Source organism: Ovis aries, chromosome 25 (assembly GCF_016772045.2).
Source record: "Ovis aries strain OAR_USU_Benz2616 breed Rambouillet chromosome 25, ARS-UI_Ramb_v3.0, whole genome shotgun sequence".
Lineage (NCBI taxonomy): Eukaryota > Metazoa > Chordata > Mammalia > Artiodactyla > Bovidae > Ovis > Ovis aries.
Window position 1 is genome coordinate 795,532 of NC_056078.1, and position 18,841 is coordinate 814,372.

The following is an 18,841-nucleotide window of genomic DNA, read 5'->3' on the forward strand; positions in this document are numbered from 1 at the left end:
TGCAGACTGACTAGACTGAAAGATAAACGTAACTTTATATGCACTGGGAAACCGAAATATTTGTGCCGCTCATTTTACTGTGAGTTTTGCTTTGTTGCAGTGAACTGGGACTGAACCGCAGTATGTCTGAGCTGGACTTGTGCATTCCTTCACCCTCCCTCACTTAGAATGGTCTTAAATATTTCCTGTTGTTTAGAGGTACATCAAATAGTGTTAACCATTTTTGCTTAAACAGCAAAATATGTTTACCATGTTCTTCCTTTGTATAATTTGTATAATTTCACCTTCACTTTCCTTTGTATAATGTTCCATGATTATAATTTGTTTTATCACTTCCTTTCAGGATTTATTTTATTTTCATTTTTTGGCATGGCTTTTGAAATCGTAGTTTCCCCACCAGGGATTGAACCCTGGGCTCAGTGGTGAAAGCACTGAGTTCGAACCACTGGACTGCCAGGGAATTCCTTTCCTTTCAGTCTGTTGGACTTCCCTTAGCCATTCTTTTAGGGTAGAGCTGTTGGTGACAAATTCTGTTAGCTCTTTTTTTCCTCTAAGAATGTCTCAATCCTTCAGTCTAGAAGGATATTTTTAGGGTATAAGATTCTGAATGGAGCGCTCTTTACTTGCAACCCTTGAAAAATAGTGTGCCCTTTCAGGCCTCAATGGTTTCTGATGAGAAATGTGCTGTCGCTAGTATTGTGTTTTCCCTTTAGGTAAGGTATCATTTTTCTCTGGCTTCATTCAAGATTTTTTTGTTTATTTGTTTTAAGAAGTTTAAGTATGATGTGCCTTGACATGAATGTATTTAGATTCTTGTTGGAAAGAATCCGGCTTCCCCGATAGCTCAGTTGGTAAAGAATTTGTCTGCAATGTGGGAGACCTGGGTTCGATCCCTGGGTTGGGAAGATCCCCAGAGAAGGGAAAGGCTTGCCCACTCCAGCTTTCTGGCCTGGAGAATTCCATGGACTATACAGGTCACAAAGAGTCAGACACAACTGAGTGTCTTTCACTTTCCCTTTGGAATAATCTAGCTTTTTGAATTGCTGTCTTGCTAAATTTAGAAAGTTTTCAGCCATTATTTCTTTTGAGTGCTTTTTCAACCCTATCCTGTTTTCTCTCCTTCTGAGACTCCAGTGACATGAAAGTTAGATTTCTTTTCTTTCTTTTTTTTTTTTTTTTGGTAGTCTGAAAGGTCCATGAGGCCTGTATCAATACATTTTCAGTCTATTTTCTCTTTGTTGTTCAGATTGGATATTTTCTGTCACTTTGATGCTCAGTTCACTGTTTCCTCTGCCCCATTTTGTTTTTAGCCCATCCACGGAGCCCCATACTTCAGTTATTGTATGTTTTAATTCGAAAATATCCATTTGGTTCTTATATGTGTTTTCTTTTTCTTTGATGATACTTTCTTTTTGGTGAAGATATCTGCTTTTCATGTGTTTCAAACATGTTCTTATTGCTTGTTGAAGCATTCATGATGGCCGCTTTAAAATCTTTGTCAGAGTTTTCACATTTCTATCATCTTGGCATTGAAATCTGTTGATATTCTTCCTTTGTTTGAGGTCTTCCTGGTTCTTGCTATGATGAGGGATTTTTACTCGAAACATGGGCATGTTTGCATTATGTTATGAGGCCTTAGATCTTGACTTAAACCTTGTTTAACTCATTTCTGCTCCTAGGTGCTGCCTTCTTACTGCCAGGTAGAGGTGGAAGTCCAGGTTGCCGTCTGAGCATCTGGACATCCGGGTGGAGGGGCTGCTGCTTGTGCTGCTGAGTTGGGATAAGAGCTCTTGTGACCTGTGCCCTCTGCCCCCTGTCACCGCCGTGTCTCCCCTGCCATGCAGTGGGGGCAAGGACGGCTCAGAACTGGCTCACAGGAATGAGGGCCCCGCCCTGTCCCTGGTCTCTGTGACAGCACCCTACTGGTGTTGGGGGAACCTCATTAGAGCCTCAAAAGGGTGGCGGTCCGGGTTCCCATCCATCCTTTGCTGGCCTGAGCAGGTGAGACCTGGGGTGAGTTTTTCCTGTAGTGTTTGCCTGGAATAGAGCAGTTCTGTGTAAGTTTTCTGTCTTGCTAGGCTGGCCTTTCCTGGTCCTGTGAGTAGAGAGACCAGGCTTTTGCTGTGGCTTCTTAGAATCTGCCTCTGTTGGCTGTTAGCTTGTTCAGCTCCCTGTCTGGGAGATAGGAGGGAAAAGGAAAAAACCCACGGAAAAAACCAGTGTCATTCCTCAGGCCCCTAGGTCTCTGGCCCGTTTCTCACCTTCGCTGCACGTTTCCAAGTCTGCTTGTGTTTCTTTTATGTGTGATGCCTAGGATCCTAGGTTGTACTGAGCAGGAGGAATGAGGAAAAGTGCTTCTTTCTGCTCCCTCTCTTTGGAAGCAGAAGTCCATGTGGTGTTTAGGGTGACCATTGCATATTGAATTCTGCATTAGACAGTGCACTGTTTCTGCGCTTCTGTCCCAGCACTGAAGATGGTGACCTTTGGTTAACCCCAAAGGAGCCTAGTTTCTTGGTAGGGAGTCTTTCCTTTCTTACTGATTGTTGTTACAGTTTAACATTGACCTTCGATACCACATCCTCTCTCTCGCTCTTTTATTCCAAAATACATATCAGACCTATGTGGGACCCTTTCTTTCAACTCTGCATTTTTCTTAAACTCTCATATTTTCTCTCTCTTCAGTTCTCTATTTTGCCTCATGGTAATTTTCTCCAGTCTCTATTCCAGTCCACTAATTTTCTCCTTAGTTTTGTTTATTCTGCTCTTTAATTTATCCATTGATTATTTCTGATGACTGCAGCTTTCATTTCTAACCACATTCTAGAAATTGATATATTCTTTCATATCATTTTATTCTTTGCTTATGGATTCAACTCCTTTTTTTATAGTATCAGTCATGTTGAGTAAACTTCATCAGATTCTTATTCTTTTTTTTTTTTTGGCCATGAGGTCTGTTGGATCTCAGCCCCCCAGTCGGATCAAACCTGCATTCCCTGCACTGGAAGGCAGAGTCTTCCAATGGACTACCAGGGAAGTCCCTTATCAGGTTCTTTTTAAAATCAAACTCTTAAGAGTGTAATATCTTTGGACTGCTGACTCACTCATGATGGATTGTTTCCTGGAGTGTTTTGTTGTTTTAAATTGTGAGCTCATCTTCAGAGAAGCTATAAGTCTGGGACTCCTGAGTATCCTGATTGGAGGATGTGTCCTTCCAGTATGCTAAGTCCCTTCAGCTGTGTCCAAACTCTTGGTGACGCTATGGACTGTAGCCCTCCAGGCTCCTCTGCCCATGGGATTCTCCAGACAAGAGTATTGGAGTGGGTTGCCATGCCCTGATCCAGGGTATTTTCCCAAACCAGGGATTGAACCTGAGTCTTTTACGTCACCTTCATTGGCAGGCGGGTTCTTTACCACTAGCACCACCTGCGAGCCAGTGTGATTCCAGAGTGATCTGCTTTGCTTCTTCCAGGCATCCTGGTGACCTCACTGTCTAGGGCCATTTTTTACTGTTTTAAATTTCTTGACTTGGAGTTTCACCATACACGTGTTTTCTGGTTTGAATATCAAACTCCTGTGGAGCCAGCCAATAATAAATCTTCAAAGGGGAATGGTTTTTTGTTTGTTTGTTTTGCTGAGAGGCCAGACAGAGTCAGAGAAGGCTCCTTGTCCCGCTGAGCTGGTGAGAGGGTTTCCTAGCCTGTCCTTCACTTCAGGCCAAGCCTTGACGAAAGTTCAGGTTGACCTCTGTACTCTGTCTGTCCTTCACATGGGTCCACTCTTGAACTCGGTCCCACATGTCTTAAGACCCAAAACTGACAGCCCTCCAGGGCCCCTACTGCTTTTTCCAGTCCTTTTTCCTGAAAGGTCAGCTGTATAGTTTTTTAAATGGTTTGACTCCAAAAGCGTTTTCAAACAAAAACGTTTCCTAAGTAAGAAAACTTAACCTCTTTGAGCTACAAGATTCAGAGTGTGAAGAGTGTTTTGGAGGAATTAAATATTTTCATATATGGAAATTGCACATCTCACTTGTCTTTGTCCAGCAAGGTAAAATCGGTTGACATTGTTACCCTTTTACCTGTTGAGACTGTGGTGTGATCTGGAAAACAGTTACTGTGTGTGCGCGCGCGCATGCGCACGTGGGCGTGCTTAGTTGCTCAGTTGTGTCTGAGTCTTCGCAACCCCATGGACTGTAGCCCACCAGGCTCCTGTGTCCAAATGAAGTCCATTTAAGCAAAACTTCCAAAGCAGAAAATAATAAGGGAACAAGCTTTAAGTCAAAGTCTGTGCTTAGACGTAGGAGTTTTGTTTCAGGATTAGATGGATTACTGAAACTCCTTTTGCTGTGTACTTATGAAGCATAAGAAACACTCCCATTTGTGTGTACAAATTATTTTCTCTCTCAAGACTTACTTTTGCCTACACGGTGGCAGGATTTTTACCTGATTCTCATTTTCCTGTGTTTACAACTTATGCAACAATGTATTGGGCTTTATTTCTCAAAGAGGATATTGAACAAAATTGAGAAATTTTAGTATTGTCGTTTTAACTTGGAAGTTTTAATTTCTTGGACTGTAAAAGTTGTGCAGTGCAAATGACCAGACCTGGCCTGTTTTGCTTTGTGTGTGATGAAATGCACACGTGCCATGAGATTGGCCGTTTTAGAGGCCCTGGCGCTCAGCACATTCACATTCATTGTGCAGCCATCGCCGCCATCATCCTCAGAACTCTCATCTTTCCAGACTGATGCTCGTAATCATTGAATGCTGACTGTGCGTTCCCTCTCCCCCAGCACGCCTACAACCACCATTCAGCTTTCTGTCTCTGTGAGTTTGAGCACTCTGGGCACCTCATGTGAATAGAATCTTCTGGTATGTCTTCTTTTATGTCCGGCTTATTTCACTTAGCACAGTGTGAAAATTCATCCATACTATAGCATGTATCAGAATTTCCTTCCTTTTCAAGGCTGAATAATATTCCAAAGTATCTATGTGCCATATTTTGTTTGTTATTTACCCATCAGTGGATAGCTGGGTTGCTCCTGGCTTTTGGCTGCTGTGAATAGTGCTGTTATGAACGTGGGCGTGGCATGCTTTTGAAACAGGCAGTGAGGTGCATGTAACTGTGTTTGTAAGTGCTAACAATCCTGATAGCACTGTCTTACAAGTTTAAGTGCCCGTAAATATGAGAGGTGGAATAGGCTTAATCTCTGAGTGATAATGAGTGTAGTTCTTAGAAACAGGGCTGGGCCAAGCCTAAGCAAAGAAATGGACTGCTTGGGCTTAGCTGGGGGAGAGAAGGAGCCAGGGCTGGGAATGTGTGGTCAGGTCCAAAACGGGAGTGTGCAGGTGACAGCATCAGAGGTGCGGCCAAGGGAACCAGAAGCATAGAGCAGGGCCTTCAGAGCCACAGGCGAGCCTTGCAGCCCGGGGGTCGGCAGAGGTGGGTAGAGCAGGGCCTCCAGAGCCACAGGCGAGCCTTGCAGCTTGGGGATTGGCAGAGGTGGGTGGTGGTCAACACGTGAGGGTGGGAGCTGTGCTAGCAAGGCTAGGCTGAGCAGAACTAGACTCCTTTGTTATCAGAAAAAGCAGCATAAGTCACCAGGGCAATGTCAGGCTACTGGTGTCCCTCATTCTGACTCACAGGTTCCATGCTACAAAGCCTCTTTTTACAGTTTATGCAGAATAAGGTCCCAAATTAAATATATTCCTCTGTGTAAAGAAGAAGTGAAGAGCTGTCCCTGTATTGAGTGAGACAAATTTCACACATGGAATACTGACCAAATTGGGCAATACTGACCAGAAGCCAGCCTTCCCTTGAGCCCTAGGTGCGGGAACAGAGGCCAGGCCACAGAAGCAAGTGCGGAGATAGGTTGCACCCGTTTTTTAAAAGAAGAAGAGTCAATTTCCCAAAGCCCATGAGTCTACCAAGTTTCTTCTTCTGTATAGGAAGCATTTGAAGTTTCTAAGTGATTTTTACTTGTCACTGGATGTGCATATTTATTTGAATAGCAAAGAGAGAGATTTTAGTCACTTTTGTCACTATAGTTATTACATTTCAAACTTTCAGAAAAGAAATTATCCACAGAGAAGTTAGAAAAGGCACTGGGTTAGCATGTAAGCCAGATATTGAAAAGGTGGAAAGGTAAGTCAATGTGTTTATTGCCGTTTTCTCAAAATATTCAGTTACCTGTTTTTTCTGTGATGTTAACAATTACAATCTCATGAAATTTTATGACTGTAGTCTAAGTTCATAGCACTTGTTTTAATGTTATTGTTCACAGTCTCTTTTTGTGTTTCAGATTTTTTGTTTAAATTCTTGGTCATTGGAAATGCAGGAACTGGCAAGTCTTGCTTGCTTCATCAGTTTATTGAAAAAAAATGTAAGTGACGTCACATGGTCCGTGCTCCTCTCATGCTGTCTTCTGAGAGCGTGCTCCGACACAAACTTGTTTATGGCAAAACGTCTGAATATGTTTTCAGGAAGAAAGTTGTAGTTTACAAATATTTTAAAATGACGGTAAAAGTTTATGTTATTAAGTGTTTAATAATCTGATTATTTAGCACTTCAGTTTCATAGTGGGTCATTGTTCATTATGTAGTAAATTGTCCTGTACATTTTCCACATGCTAAAATACCTTATAATGCAGTGGAATTCCATTTCCTGACAGGGAGTGGCCTGGTAACCCTAGCTGTACCTCTTGGATAAAGTAGTGTTTGGCCACCAGTGGCCTTGTGTTGTCATTAGGGCAGTTGTTGTCATCAGTCCTTTTACAGGAAGAGAAACAGGTAGTGACTGTACATGTAGGACTCAAATCCAGGCCTTTTGCCCACAGAAGGATCTTTTGTCATTGACTTGCCCCATGTTGTAAGGGAGGTTACATTTTGTATTCCAAACTATTGTAAAACATGGTAGGTTTGAAAGGCCCTTAAAGTGTACCTTTCTTTTATAATTATCAAAAGAGTTGTGGAGAATGACCTGTCTATATTACTATAGTCAGATGAAGGCACAAAAGCAGAATTAATTTCATTTAATAAAGTTCATCCTAGGTAAGGGTGTGTGAGATATGTTAGATGGTGGGTAGAATGCAGGCAGAGGGTGTCCTGGGAAAGAGCTTGAAGAGTACGATTCTAGAATGTTTTCTGCTGCATCCGTTTCCATCGACCAGGAGCTCACTGGAGTCTCTGTGTGGTGACAGAGACCCAGTGTGGCTTAGTCACGGCGCCAGGACCCGCTGCATCAACAAGCGTTCATCTGCTGGGTGGGCCCAGGGTTCTGAACCAGTCACGTAGACGCTGTGTTGTTCCATCTCAGCAGAGGGGACACTGGCCAGGTGCCTGGCCTGAGCAGACACTCTCCCCACACATCCTCCCTTCGCTTCTCACGATCATAGCGACAGTATTTCTCTCAGCCGTGTGTTAACCTGGTTTTTAGATCTCACCTTTGGAGGCGTTTCCTCCCAGGCTGGCCCAGTAGCTGCGTGCTGGTGAATGTGCAGGATGAGACAGGCTGCTGGACTCAAACCCTTTCCTACCCCAGGTCCCCAGGAAGCAGGGAACACAGCTGTCAGATGATTTCTGGTGCAATTAAATTTTATCCTATGGCTATAAACTGTGAACCAGACTGTGTAGCCAGGATGTTTATTTTATCCCTTTTTTTTATCATCACAGATATTTTCTTTTATAGACACCTTATTCCAGTTGAGTTTGGCAAACTACATATTTTGCCTGCATCCCTGCCCATTCAGACAGTATTGATTTTGCCAACAGATTCATTCCAAATGATTGCCACACACAATGCTGAAGTTCATGAGAACTCAACAGCTGTAATAATTGCATCCAGGTCTTGGTTTGGTGGGGGGAGGGGGGTTTATTTGTGTTTTTTCAGTCTATCTTTTCCTCTTTTTCCTTTAATCTTTGGTATCCATCAAGTTTCCTTCTTGGGCTACAGTGCTTTTCCTTCCCTTTACTTTTTTTTGTTTAGAATCTTTGTCCAAATAGCTGAAACCATCGTTGGCCGAGTTGCAGTCTGTCACTGGGCAGTAAGCCTCTCAAGGTGGTGCCCAGTATTTTGTGCAGTTACCCTTCTTGAGAACCTTAATAGTGGTCGGGTAGATATGGCCTCATGTGGCAGGGTCACCAAGCATTGGCTTTAAAATATATGGCTTGTTTAGGAGTTTTGAGAAAAAACTTGATTGGCTCTTTGAGAACAGAAACTATATGTATTCTGTTTAAAGCATTGAGTGCTTTTTATCATTTTACTTTTGGAGAAATGAATGGCATAAGTAAATTACATATTCTATTGACTTAACTCTTGATTTGAATGTTACGTGTTTAAATTTATAAGCTTGTTACCTTAATGTCCTAAAACTAAATTTCCTTTTCTTTGCAGTCAAAGATGACTCAAATCATACAATAGGAGTGGAATTTGGTTCAAAGATAATAAATGTTGGTGGTAAATATGTAAAGTTACAGATATGGGACACAGCAGGCCAAGAACGATTCAGGTAGCTTTTTCTCTAACTTAATATTTGAAAATTTGGTTTGAAATAATCAATTATGGTCTCTTAATGTATATGATCCCTTCCTCCCCACCTCAGGTTTTAGAAACTTCACCTGTGAAAGCTTTAAGACAAGCTAAAACTCCATTTTTCTCCATTCAGCATTGGTTTATGGAAGAATATGTTAGAACAGTGTCCCTAACCTTTCTGGCACCAGGGACCAGTTTCACAGAAGACAATGTTTCCACAGACGAGGAGGGGGTATGGTTTAGGTGGTGATGTGAGCAATGGGAAGTGATGGGGAGTGGCAGATGAAACTTCACTGGCTGGCCCACCAATTATCTCCTGCTATGTGCCCTAGGGGTTAGGGAATCACTTCCAAATGAACATTTTCTAATTTTGAGGATAATTTATTCTTTGAGACCTAGTGGCACATTAGGAGGGTATAGCATTGCACATTAAGAATTTTTTAAAATCTCTTTGGGGGTTGGTTTTGCTTTACATTAAATAATCAGAATACCAGACCACCTGACCTGCCTCTTGAGAAACCTATATGCAGGTCAGGAAGCAACAGTTAGAACTGGACATGGAACAACAGACTGGTTCCAAATAGGAAAAGGAGTGCGTCAAGGCTGTATGTTGTCACCCTGCTTATTTAACTTATATGCAGAGTATATCATGAGAAACGCTGGGCTGGAAGAAGCACAAGCTGGAATCAAGATTGCTGGGAGAAATATCAATAACCTCAGATATGCAGATGACACCACCCTTATGGCAGAAAGTGAAGAGGAGCTAAAAAGCCTCCTGATGAAAGTGAAAGAGGAGAGTGAAAAAGTTGGCTTAAAGCTCAACATTCAGAAAACAAAGATCGATCATGGCATCCGGTCCCATCACTTCATGGGAAATAGATGGGGAAACAGTGGAAACAGTGTCAGACTTTATTTTGGGGGGCTCCCAAATCACTGTAGATGGTGATTCCAGCCATGAAATTAAAAGATGCTTACTCCTTGGAAGGAAAGTTATGACCAACCTAGATAGCATATTGAAAAGCAGAGACATTACCTTGCCAACAAAGGTCCATCTAGTCAAGGCTATGGTTTTCCTGTGGTCATGTATGGATGTGAGAGTTGGACTGTGAAGAAAGCTGAGTGCCAAAGAATTGATGCTTTTGAACTGTGGTGTTGGAGAAGACTCTTGAGAGTCTCTTGGACTGCAAGGAGATCCAACCAGTCCATCCTAAAGGAGATCAGTCCTGGGTGATCATTGGAAGGACTGATGCCAAAGCTGAAACTCCAGTACTTTGGCCACCTCATGCGAAGAGTTGACTCATTGGAAAAGACCCTGATGCTGGGGAGGGATTGGGGGCAGGAGGAGAAGGGGACGACAGAGGATGAGATGGCTGAATGGCATCACTGACTCAATGCACATGAATTTGGGTAAACTCCTGGAATTGGTGATGGACAGGGAGGCCCTAGCATGCTGCGATTCACAGGTTTACAAAGAGTCGGACATGACTGAGCGACTGAACTGAACTGAAAACAGTCCACAAAATATTCTCTCCTTAGCACTTTCGTTACACTCAAGTCATAATCAACATTTGGAATAATAACTGCCAGATCACCGCAGATAAGTTCCATGTTTGATATTCCATAACTACTGAAGTGGGCTCAGTGGTAAACAGTCCACCTGCAAGAGGTGTTGGTTCGATCCCTGGGTAGGGAAGATCCCCTGGAGAAGGAAATGGCAACCCACTCCAGTATTCTTGCCTGGAAAAATCCCATAGACAAAGGAGCCTGGCAGGCTACAATCCATGGAGTCACAAAAGAATCAGACACAACTTAAACATTAAACAACAAACAATAACTGCTAAAGCAGGAAAGTAGATTAATATTCTGGTTGTGTTTTTTGAGTCAATACACAAAGTCAAACAAAAGATATTCACAATTTCAAAATTCAGTTAAACTCAATCCCAGCGCAAGCATTTCACTTAGAGTCAGGTAGAGTATTTTAAATGCTTAATAATTGTTTGCTTCAAAAAGTATCACAACTAGACTTCAGGCAAGAATACAAAGCTACAGTAATCAAAGCAGCAGGGTATTGCACCAAAGCAGACATATGGATCAATGGAGCAGAACAGAGAACCTCGGAATAAATCCACACAATTAATCTTCCACAAAGATGGCAAGAATATACAACAGAGAAAAGACAGTCTCGTCAGTAAGTGGTACTGAGAAAAGGGGACAGCTACATGTGAAAGAATGAAATTAGAACATTCTCTAACACTGTACACAAAAATAAACTCAAAATGGATTAAAGACCTAAATGTGAGACCAGATACTATAAAACTTCTACAGGAAAACAGAGGTAGAACAGTCTCTGGCATAAGTCACAGCAATATTTTTTTGGATCCATTTCCTAAAATAATGGAAATAAAAGCAAAAATTTTAAAAATGGGACCTAATTAAACTTAAAAGCTTTTGCACAGCAAAGTGAACCATAAACAAAGCAAAAAGACAACCTACAGACTGGGAGAAAATACTTGCAGATGATACGACTGACAAGGGATTACTAAATTCCAAAATACACAAACTCATACGGTTCAATATTTTAAAAACCCTGATCCAAAAAATGGGGAGAAAACCTAAATAGGCATTTCTCCAGAGAAGACAGACAGATGACCAGTAGGCACATGAAAAAATGTTCAGCATTGCTAATGATTAGAGAAATGCAAATCAAAACTACAGTGAGCTGTCACCTCACACTCGTCAGAATGGCCATCACAAAAAATCTACAAACAGTAAGTGCTGAAGAAGGTGTGGGAAGGAAGGAACCCTCCTGCGCTGCTGGTGGGAATGTAAGTTGGTGCAGACACTAAGGAGGACTGTGCGGAGATTCCTGGAAAAAGTAAAAGTAGGGACCCATTAGAGGGCAGGGGTAAGTGAGGCAAGGACTGGAGAGATGAAAGTTAATTGAAAACTGCTGACCCTTGTCTCTCCCCCACATCCTCCTTAGTCACTGACAGCCAGGCGTGTATGTCTCAGGCAGAGGAAGTGATTCTTCTCCACAGAAAAACAGCCACAAGGAAAAGGCTTAAAGGTGCTAACATTTTGGTTTCCCCAATGAAATAGCCCGATCTCTGTCCAGCCATCTCACAGTGGAGCCCCCCAACCCCACACATAAAAAGCATCTTTTACACTTTGGTATTCCTTGCTCTTGAATATAAATGATCAATATAAATGATCTGTGGATAGCCAGACATGTATGTGAAGAAAGCTTCTAAAATAAAAGAAAGAGCCCAAAATAAGTAAGAACTCTCAGGGAATAGACAAAAACTAAAAACTACTATATCCTCACAAGTAAGAGTAAAGGTTGCATCAAGGAAATAAAAACAAAATTTAAATTTCAAAAGAGAAATTAAAATAATGTATTAAATAGAGTAATACTCTTCCAGAAAGTTAAACAATAAACTTGAGGTGAGAAAGAGAAGAGACAACATAGAGAATCATCCAGAGTCAGTCCAGGAAGGCCAAGGCCTGACCAGTGATGCCTTCCTGAAGGCAGAGGAGGAGAGGAGACAATGGAAGCAACAGTTGAGGATTTTCCCCTAAAGGAAATGAGTCTATAAAATTCCACATTACACCAAACACAGATGAGGCCAGGGTCTGCCATGGGAAATCTCAGAACGCCAGGGGTGGGCTGGAGATGCCAGAGATTCTAAGAGGGAAAAGCAGGCACATCTCAAGGAGCACTACGACCATTGCACTGGGCTTTTCAGCAGCAGCAGTTAAAAGCTGGAAGATAATTACAACCGTGACTTCAAAACTCAACATGAAAATTTTTTTCCAACCTAAAATTGTACACTCAGCCATACTCTCCATTAAGTATGAGAGTGAAATCAGAGTGTCTCCAGTGATGCAACACGGAGTGGGCTGTAGAGCAGAGGGAGGAGGCAGGGGGTCGAGGCAGAGGGGGAGGGCAGCTGGCACTGGGTCATCTGTCCGTGGAGCTGCGTGGTCCAGATGGGCTGTGTCATGGAGGAGGAGGAGGAAGAGGCACTGGTGGAGCAGCTACTGAGAAGTCTGGGTGCAAAAGAATCCCCTTTGGAACAGTAGCAGGAGCCTCCTGCTGCCTGCACCATGCTTGTTCAAGACAGGAGGTGCCGAGCACATTTTATTCTGCCCCTGGGAAAATCTAATGAACAGGGAAAGTCATGATTCAGGGAAGTGTTTACTGAAGGAAAACTCTGGAGGTTGTGAGAATGGACGTGTTGTACCTGGGTGGGCGCTCAGTTCAGACTGGTGTGCCCCCAGGAGGGAGGGAGCATGAGCTGCACCTCCGGGCCTGGGGCAGGGCGTGTGATAGCCCGTGCCCTGGAAGGCGACCCCACGCAAGCAGAGGAGCCACCGAGGGCCTCATGCACTGTAGCCCTGCTGCCGCCTTCCTGTCTTTCCCCTACATGTTCTCAAAGGTCCCTCAGTTCTGCGGGGCCCCCCCACTCCATGAGGGGCACACTCGTCCCCAGCCTCATGGCCCCACCTCCTTATCACTACTGTGATCCTGTTTTGGACAGAACAGCCCTTCGTGTCTGCTTTCAAATGTCTTTGTATCATTTCTCTTTAGAGAGGTATCTGGCACTGTATTGCAGTTGTCAAGGCCAAAAACGGGTGTTTTGCATGGGAGGCTGCTGCTCGTGAGCAAGGGCTCTGCTCCCTTGAAAGTAAAAGCCTGTAACTCTTCCAGGTCTGTGACAAGAAGCTACTACAGAGGCGCAGCGGGGGCACTGCTTGTCTACGACATCACCAGGTAATAACACCCCTACTCAGCCCATGCTCCCTGGGGCCCGCTCCTCCCCACAGGCCGCTGGTGTGGCAGCGGACAGCAGAGGTGGGACTCAGCAAGACCCTCCGCCCTTTCCCTGAGGGTCTTGCAGGTTTTCAGAGCAGCCCCTTTCACCTCTTCACCATGTGAAACCTGTTCCCAAGTTTCAGATAGATAAAGCATCTCCTGTGTCGTCATGTTTCCTTAAGATTCACAGCTTGAAGTTTTGCACGTGGTAAATTGTTAGTAATTGTCCTCCATCAAGCACGGGCTCTATGCTGCAGTGGCCTGGGTTCAAATCCTGGTTCCTGTCCCAAAGCAGTGTGAGCCCTCTGGACTTTAGTTTCCTTGTCTGTTCCACTGAGTCATGGTGACCACATAATACTCGTGAGGCTGTTGGGTGGTTAAATTGGTTCCTATAAAGCTCTTGGCCCATCTTAAGGATCTGAGTGCACTGTCCTGCATGTAGCTGTCACCTTGGTGTCACAGTTAAATTCAATGAAAAATTCAGTTCCTTGGTCGGTCCTTAGAATATACGAGGATTTTGCCCTTAGATAGATAAGAGCTGAACACAGTCCTGGAGGCAGACAGACCTGGTCAAGTCCTGGCTCCATGTGTGTGACTTTGGGCAACTTAAACCAGTCTCTCTGGGCCTTAGGTTTCTCGTGTAAATGGGAGATGATAAGAGTGTGTCGCAGAGAATCAATGTGATAAATTCCTGTGAAACAAAGGACCGTCATGTTGCACGGATTCGTCGAGTGACAGCAGTTAGCCTTAGGTTTTGCTCGCGTGTTGTGTAAACCAAGACCCGAGTAAATAACCGCACCCTGCTTGGGGAAACAGCCGGTGGCAAGCTGTCTGACTCGCTGTGGCATCTCCCTGGAAACAAGGTGGAACACACCCTTGGCATGTGGTGTGCTCTTGGGGCGCCCAGGTCCTCTGAGTGCTTTGAAGGTCGTGGGCACTGCCCTGCGTGTATAGAGGTGGTGTGAGTGACTGGAAAGAGTTGCTAGCTTTATAAAATACATGTACTGTTCTCACAATCTTATATTACGCAGCCGAGAAACCTACAATGCGCTTACTAATTGGTTAACAGATGCCCGAATGCTCGCGAGCCAGAACATTGTCATCATCCTCTGCGGGAACAAGAAGGACTTGGACACCGATCGGGAAGTCACTTTCCTGGAGGCCTCCCGATTTGCTCAGGAAAATGGCAAGTGGCCTTTCACCTGTCACAGCTACTGGAGGTCTAAGATGAAGCTGTATTTACGGAGTGTGGAACCTCCTATTGTTGCCATTAGACATTTGGACATCTAGCATATTTTCACCCTGTTGCATTGTGCCTGCAGAGGCTGCTGTGATGATAGAAGCTGATCTCTTTGCACTCTGTGATGGTGTTCCAGTTTGGCATCTTTAATATCACAGCTCTTGGTTTGAAGTGAGAATTATAACAATTTTTAAAGGCCCTAATCAGATGATGTTATCATTTTTAAAATGTAATTTGAAGCTAAGTTGGTGAAATATTAGATCTAAATAGAAAGTGAAGCAGTAGATGAGATACTGGACTTACTGGCTTTATTTTGCTTACATTAAATTTAAGTCATTTGGCTAAAGATTTAGCCTTTGAAACTTGCTGAATTTTTATGTAGAATACATAAGGATGACACATAAAATGAACGATTCCCTATAGACAGCAAAATGACGAGAATTCAGACATTTTAAAATAACTTTAATTTTTAGAACCAGTCAGGAAATAAAATACGCTAATAGCAACTTTCAATGGGACTCTAGAACTGCCAACTTACACTCCCACAAACAGGTTTTCTGCTAAGAAAATAAGCATGCAATAAAAACATAAGCCATTATGAGTTTATAAAGAAGCTGTTTAGAAATATGTAAGCTTAGAATGTTAATGCCCAGAAGGAATTTCTCTATCATTTACATGCACCTCATTTTGACTAATAAGGAAACAAGTGTCTGGAGAGGTTGTGGTTTGCTCACAAAAGCAAGGAGAGAGGCCTTCGCCTGGGTGAGTGACCACCCAGTGGAGAGCAGAGGGCTCGTTCGTATAAGACCTCCCACTGTCAGGGACCACACGCCACGTGGCCCCCGGCGCCGGCACTTGCAGGCTGTGTCTGGCGACCTGAAGCCTGTGGGAAGAAGTTGCTGCTGAGCCCTATGCCAGCAGCTGGGCGCCTCGGCCAGACTGCTTTCCGCCAGCGTCCTGCTCGCTTAGTTTCTTCTTCGGCACATGTGAGTGCTAGCACACACTGCCAGTTACTTTTCAGAAAAAGTTGGAATTGTTTTAAGACTTAAAAAATATGTATGTATGGACATTTATTGATTTTCTATTTGCAGAAATACCTGGTTATAAGGACAGAATTCTATTTTGTCTGCTATTCTAAGAGAATAATACATTAAGCAGGTGGTTATGAGTTGAATAATTGTGATTATCTTCTAAATATGGCTTCATGTTTTGTTTGATGTTGATTTTAGAGCTGATGTTTCTGGAAACAAGCGCACTCACAGGGGAGAATGTAGAAGAGGCCTTTGTACAGTGTGCAAGAAAAATCCTTAACAAAATTGAATCAGGTAAGAACTTCCCATTAATAAACTTTCCTTTAGCACATTTTCCTCTCTAGCTCAGTAGCGTCACTTTTCAGTATTTCCAGGAGTGATTTGGTCATGGAGTTTCCTCTCTCTACCTGCCGACCTGCAGTGACCTCTTAGGGGTTTGGAGGTCTTGTCTACACTGCAGGTGGAAGCCCAGGCCTCCTTCACAGGGACTTTTTCAGCTGTGTGGTGGCAGAGAAGCAACTGTGTGAGGGGAAATGAGTTATGGGCACCTCGCTTAATGCTGCTGGTTACAGATCGGGCATCATGGAGAATTTGTTTCTGAAGCTAACTGAGCATGTCACAGTAGTGACCTGTCTCATTATTGTTCTACTTGTTGCTTCAGTAAAAATAAATTTAAAACAACTCTACTATAGGCAGCTGACAAAATAACATATAGTTGTCATTTATTAGAGTTAATTTTTATTCAAATATCACCAAAATCACATGTGGCATTACATTTTTAATTGATTCATTTAACTGAATGCCTATTCTTTGTCAAGTGCGGGGATACAAAAATAAATTAATCCCAGCCCTCGCCCTCAAGAAACTGTCTTTCATGGGAAACAGTCAAAAGATAATTATAACACAGTGTGGTCAATACAGTAACTGAGAAGTGCGCCAGATCTTGGGGCCACACAAAGGAGAGCCTGCTTGTTTAGGAGGTGATATCAGGAAGAGCTTCTAGGAAGAGACGGTGACTGAGCTCAGGCTTTCAAAGTGTGAGGAGGAACCAGGCGTGGGGGTGGGGAGGAGGGTAGGCCATCAGAGGGGCAGCATGAGTGGAGACTGGGGGGAAGGTTGCAGTCACTAGAAGAGAAAGACCGCAGTGGGGAATGGCGGGAGAGAAGGCTGAGGAGAGGCAGCAGCCAGGCCAGTGGTCTTCACCCAGGCTCGAACTTCGCTCCCTGGGTGACTGAGTCCCCACCTTGGCTGGACGCAAGAGTCGCCTGGGATATGCACAAATTTGAATTCTAGGCCCCACCTCTGGAGATGCTGAGTTAAGGCCTCAGCATCATCATTTTAAAAAGCTGTCCCGTGTGATTCTCATGTTCGTCCAAGATAGAGGACCACTGCTGTAGGGCTGAGAAGCCATTCGAGGGTGGGGGGCAGAGAGTGATATGGTCAGGTTGTGGCTGGAGACACGTCGTGTGTGTAGGCGGTCACATCAGAGACGGACCAAAGGGAGCCCAGGACTGATGGCCAGGATACCAACCGAGGCATGTTTGAGTAATTCAAGAAAAGATGCCTGATTAAAGCTGTAACAAGGATGAGGAGCAGAGATGAAGAGACATAGATGACTCTAAGAAACATGTTGGCAGTGGCATCCTGACTCAGATGCCAAATAGCAGGGCAGGGCCTTTCGGCTTGGTGGGGTATTGGAAGAGCAGGGATCAAGAGAGGAGGAGCCACAGGTAACTCCATGTCACAGCTGCGTAGCTCAGTGATGAGATGGCAGAACCAGAGGAGAAGCCAGTTCACGGGAAGCAGGGTGGCTGTGTTTTGAAATGTTCCCTGGGTGGCATCACTGGAACAGGCACAGGGCACCATCCAGGAACCTGTGGGAAGAACCCAGCTGGTGGTGCTCCCTTGGGAGCCGTCGGTCTATAGGAGCAGGTGCCCCAGGGGAAGGAATGTGACCCCCCAGAGAGCAGTGAAGAGTGGGAAGAGCAGTGGCCCAGAGCAAAGCCTTGCAGACCGAAGGAGGAGAGGAGGCGGGGAAGGCCGGAGATTCAGGAAGACACCCAGGAACACGAGTGTAACTTCTGCCACATCCAGCCAAAAGGCTGTTCATTATCAAATGAATCTACTTTTCATCTAGAGCTGGAAAGTATCCGGTGGGGTGGGCAAGAGGAAGTCACTAGTCATCTTTACCAGCAGAATGATGCAGGGAGGAATGGAGCAACTGAGCACAGAGGAGATGAGGAAGCAGAGCCTGGGTGTCTCCCTGGAGGAGGAGGCAGAGGGTTAATTTAACATGAGAGGTTTCAGGAATGGAAGAAGTCTTAGCACCTGTAAATGCTGAGGGAGAAGAGAGAGGAAGGTAAAGGAGAGGCGAGAGGGGAACTGCCAGAGAGGGTGGGGCAGGGAAGGCGGCGGGAGAGTATTGGGGCCCAGACAGACCTCTGGTCTCAGCAGAAAGAGGGGTGCTCCACTCCTCGGTGGGCTTTTGGTCTGAAAACAGCAACAAAATAGTTACTCAACTTGGTACAGTACTGTTATTTTTTTTTTTTAAAGAGTCTATAGCATAAGTAGGTAACATTAAAATTGGCGTTGTGTGGAGTACAATCAGGCTCAACTTATTTAGATCGCCTTCCCCCTTTGGTACCCATGAAGACAGTGCATATAAGTTAACACACATAAAGCTGTCAAGATCTTTTTCTCCTAAAATCATCAAAATCGTAATTACATCAAGTGAAAAACATACACGGATGTGTCAGAATTCTTCAGCAGTACTTTTTCACTGTAGTCTTCTAAATAGGCAGTATGTTCATATGGGCCAAAACCCTTTATTTTCTCTACCACTTTATACAGAACGGTTAGCATATTACGCATTCTGCATTACTGTACCTTCCAGTCACTGCAAATCAGCCTCAGAGACTTCGCCATGCACATTGTGCTAGTGTATATGTACAAGCGTAGTGTGTCTGCGTAATACCCCGTTTTGTGTATTGCCATAATCTATCTAACCAGTCTGCTTTGGACATTTGAGTTGTTGCCGGATGTTACAAACAATGTTGCCGTGAATGGCCTTTTGCATATCATTTCACATGTGTGTGAGTGTATATATAAGATGAACTCTCAGAAATGGAGTTGCTGGGTCAAAGAACAGAGGCATTTGGAATTTATGTAGAGGCTGTCAGATTCCTCCTTTCAGGCTTGAGGCAGTTTATCCTCCCACTAGTATGAATG

General features: G+C 44.0%; 1 protein-coding gene across 3 annotated transcripts in view; it reads left to right on the forward strand.

Annotated features, from left to right (window-relative positions):
• Positions 1–18,841, forward strand: part of RAB4A (RAB4A, member RAS oncogene family) — a 50,427-nt gene that overhangs the window by 17,382 nt on the left and 14,204 nt on the right. For 2 of the 3 annotated variants that reach the window (XM_027962123.3, NM_001161863.1), the window contains 5 exon segments: positions 6,299–6,379; positions 8,389–8,503; positions 13,238–13,300; positions 14,374–14,528; positions 15,812–15,907. In XM_027962123.3, the coding sequence (XP_027817924.1) occupies positions 6,299–6,379; positions 8,389–8,503; positions 13,238–13,300; positions 14,374–14,528; positions 15,812–15,907 (510 nt within the window). 3 annotated transcript variants of the gene reach the window in all.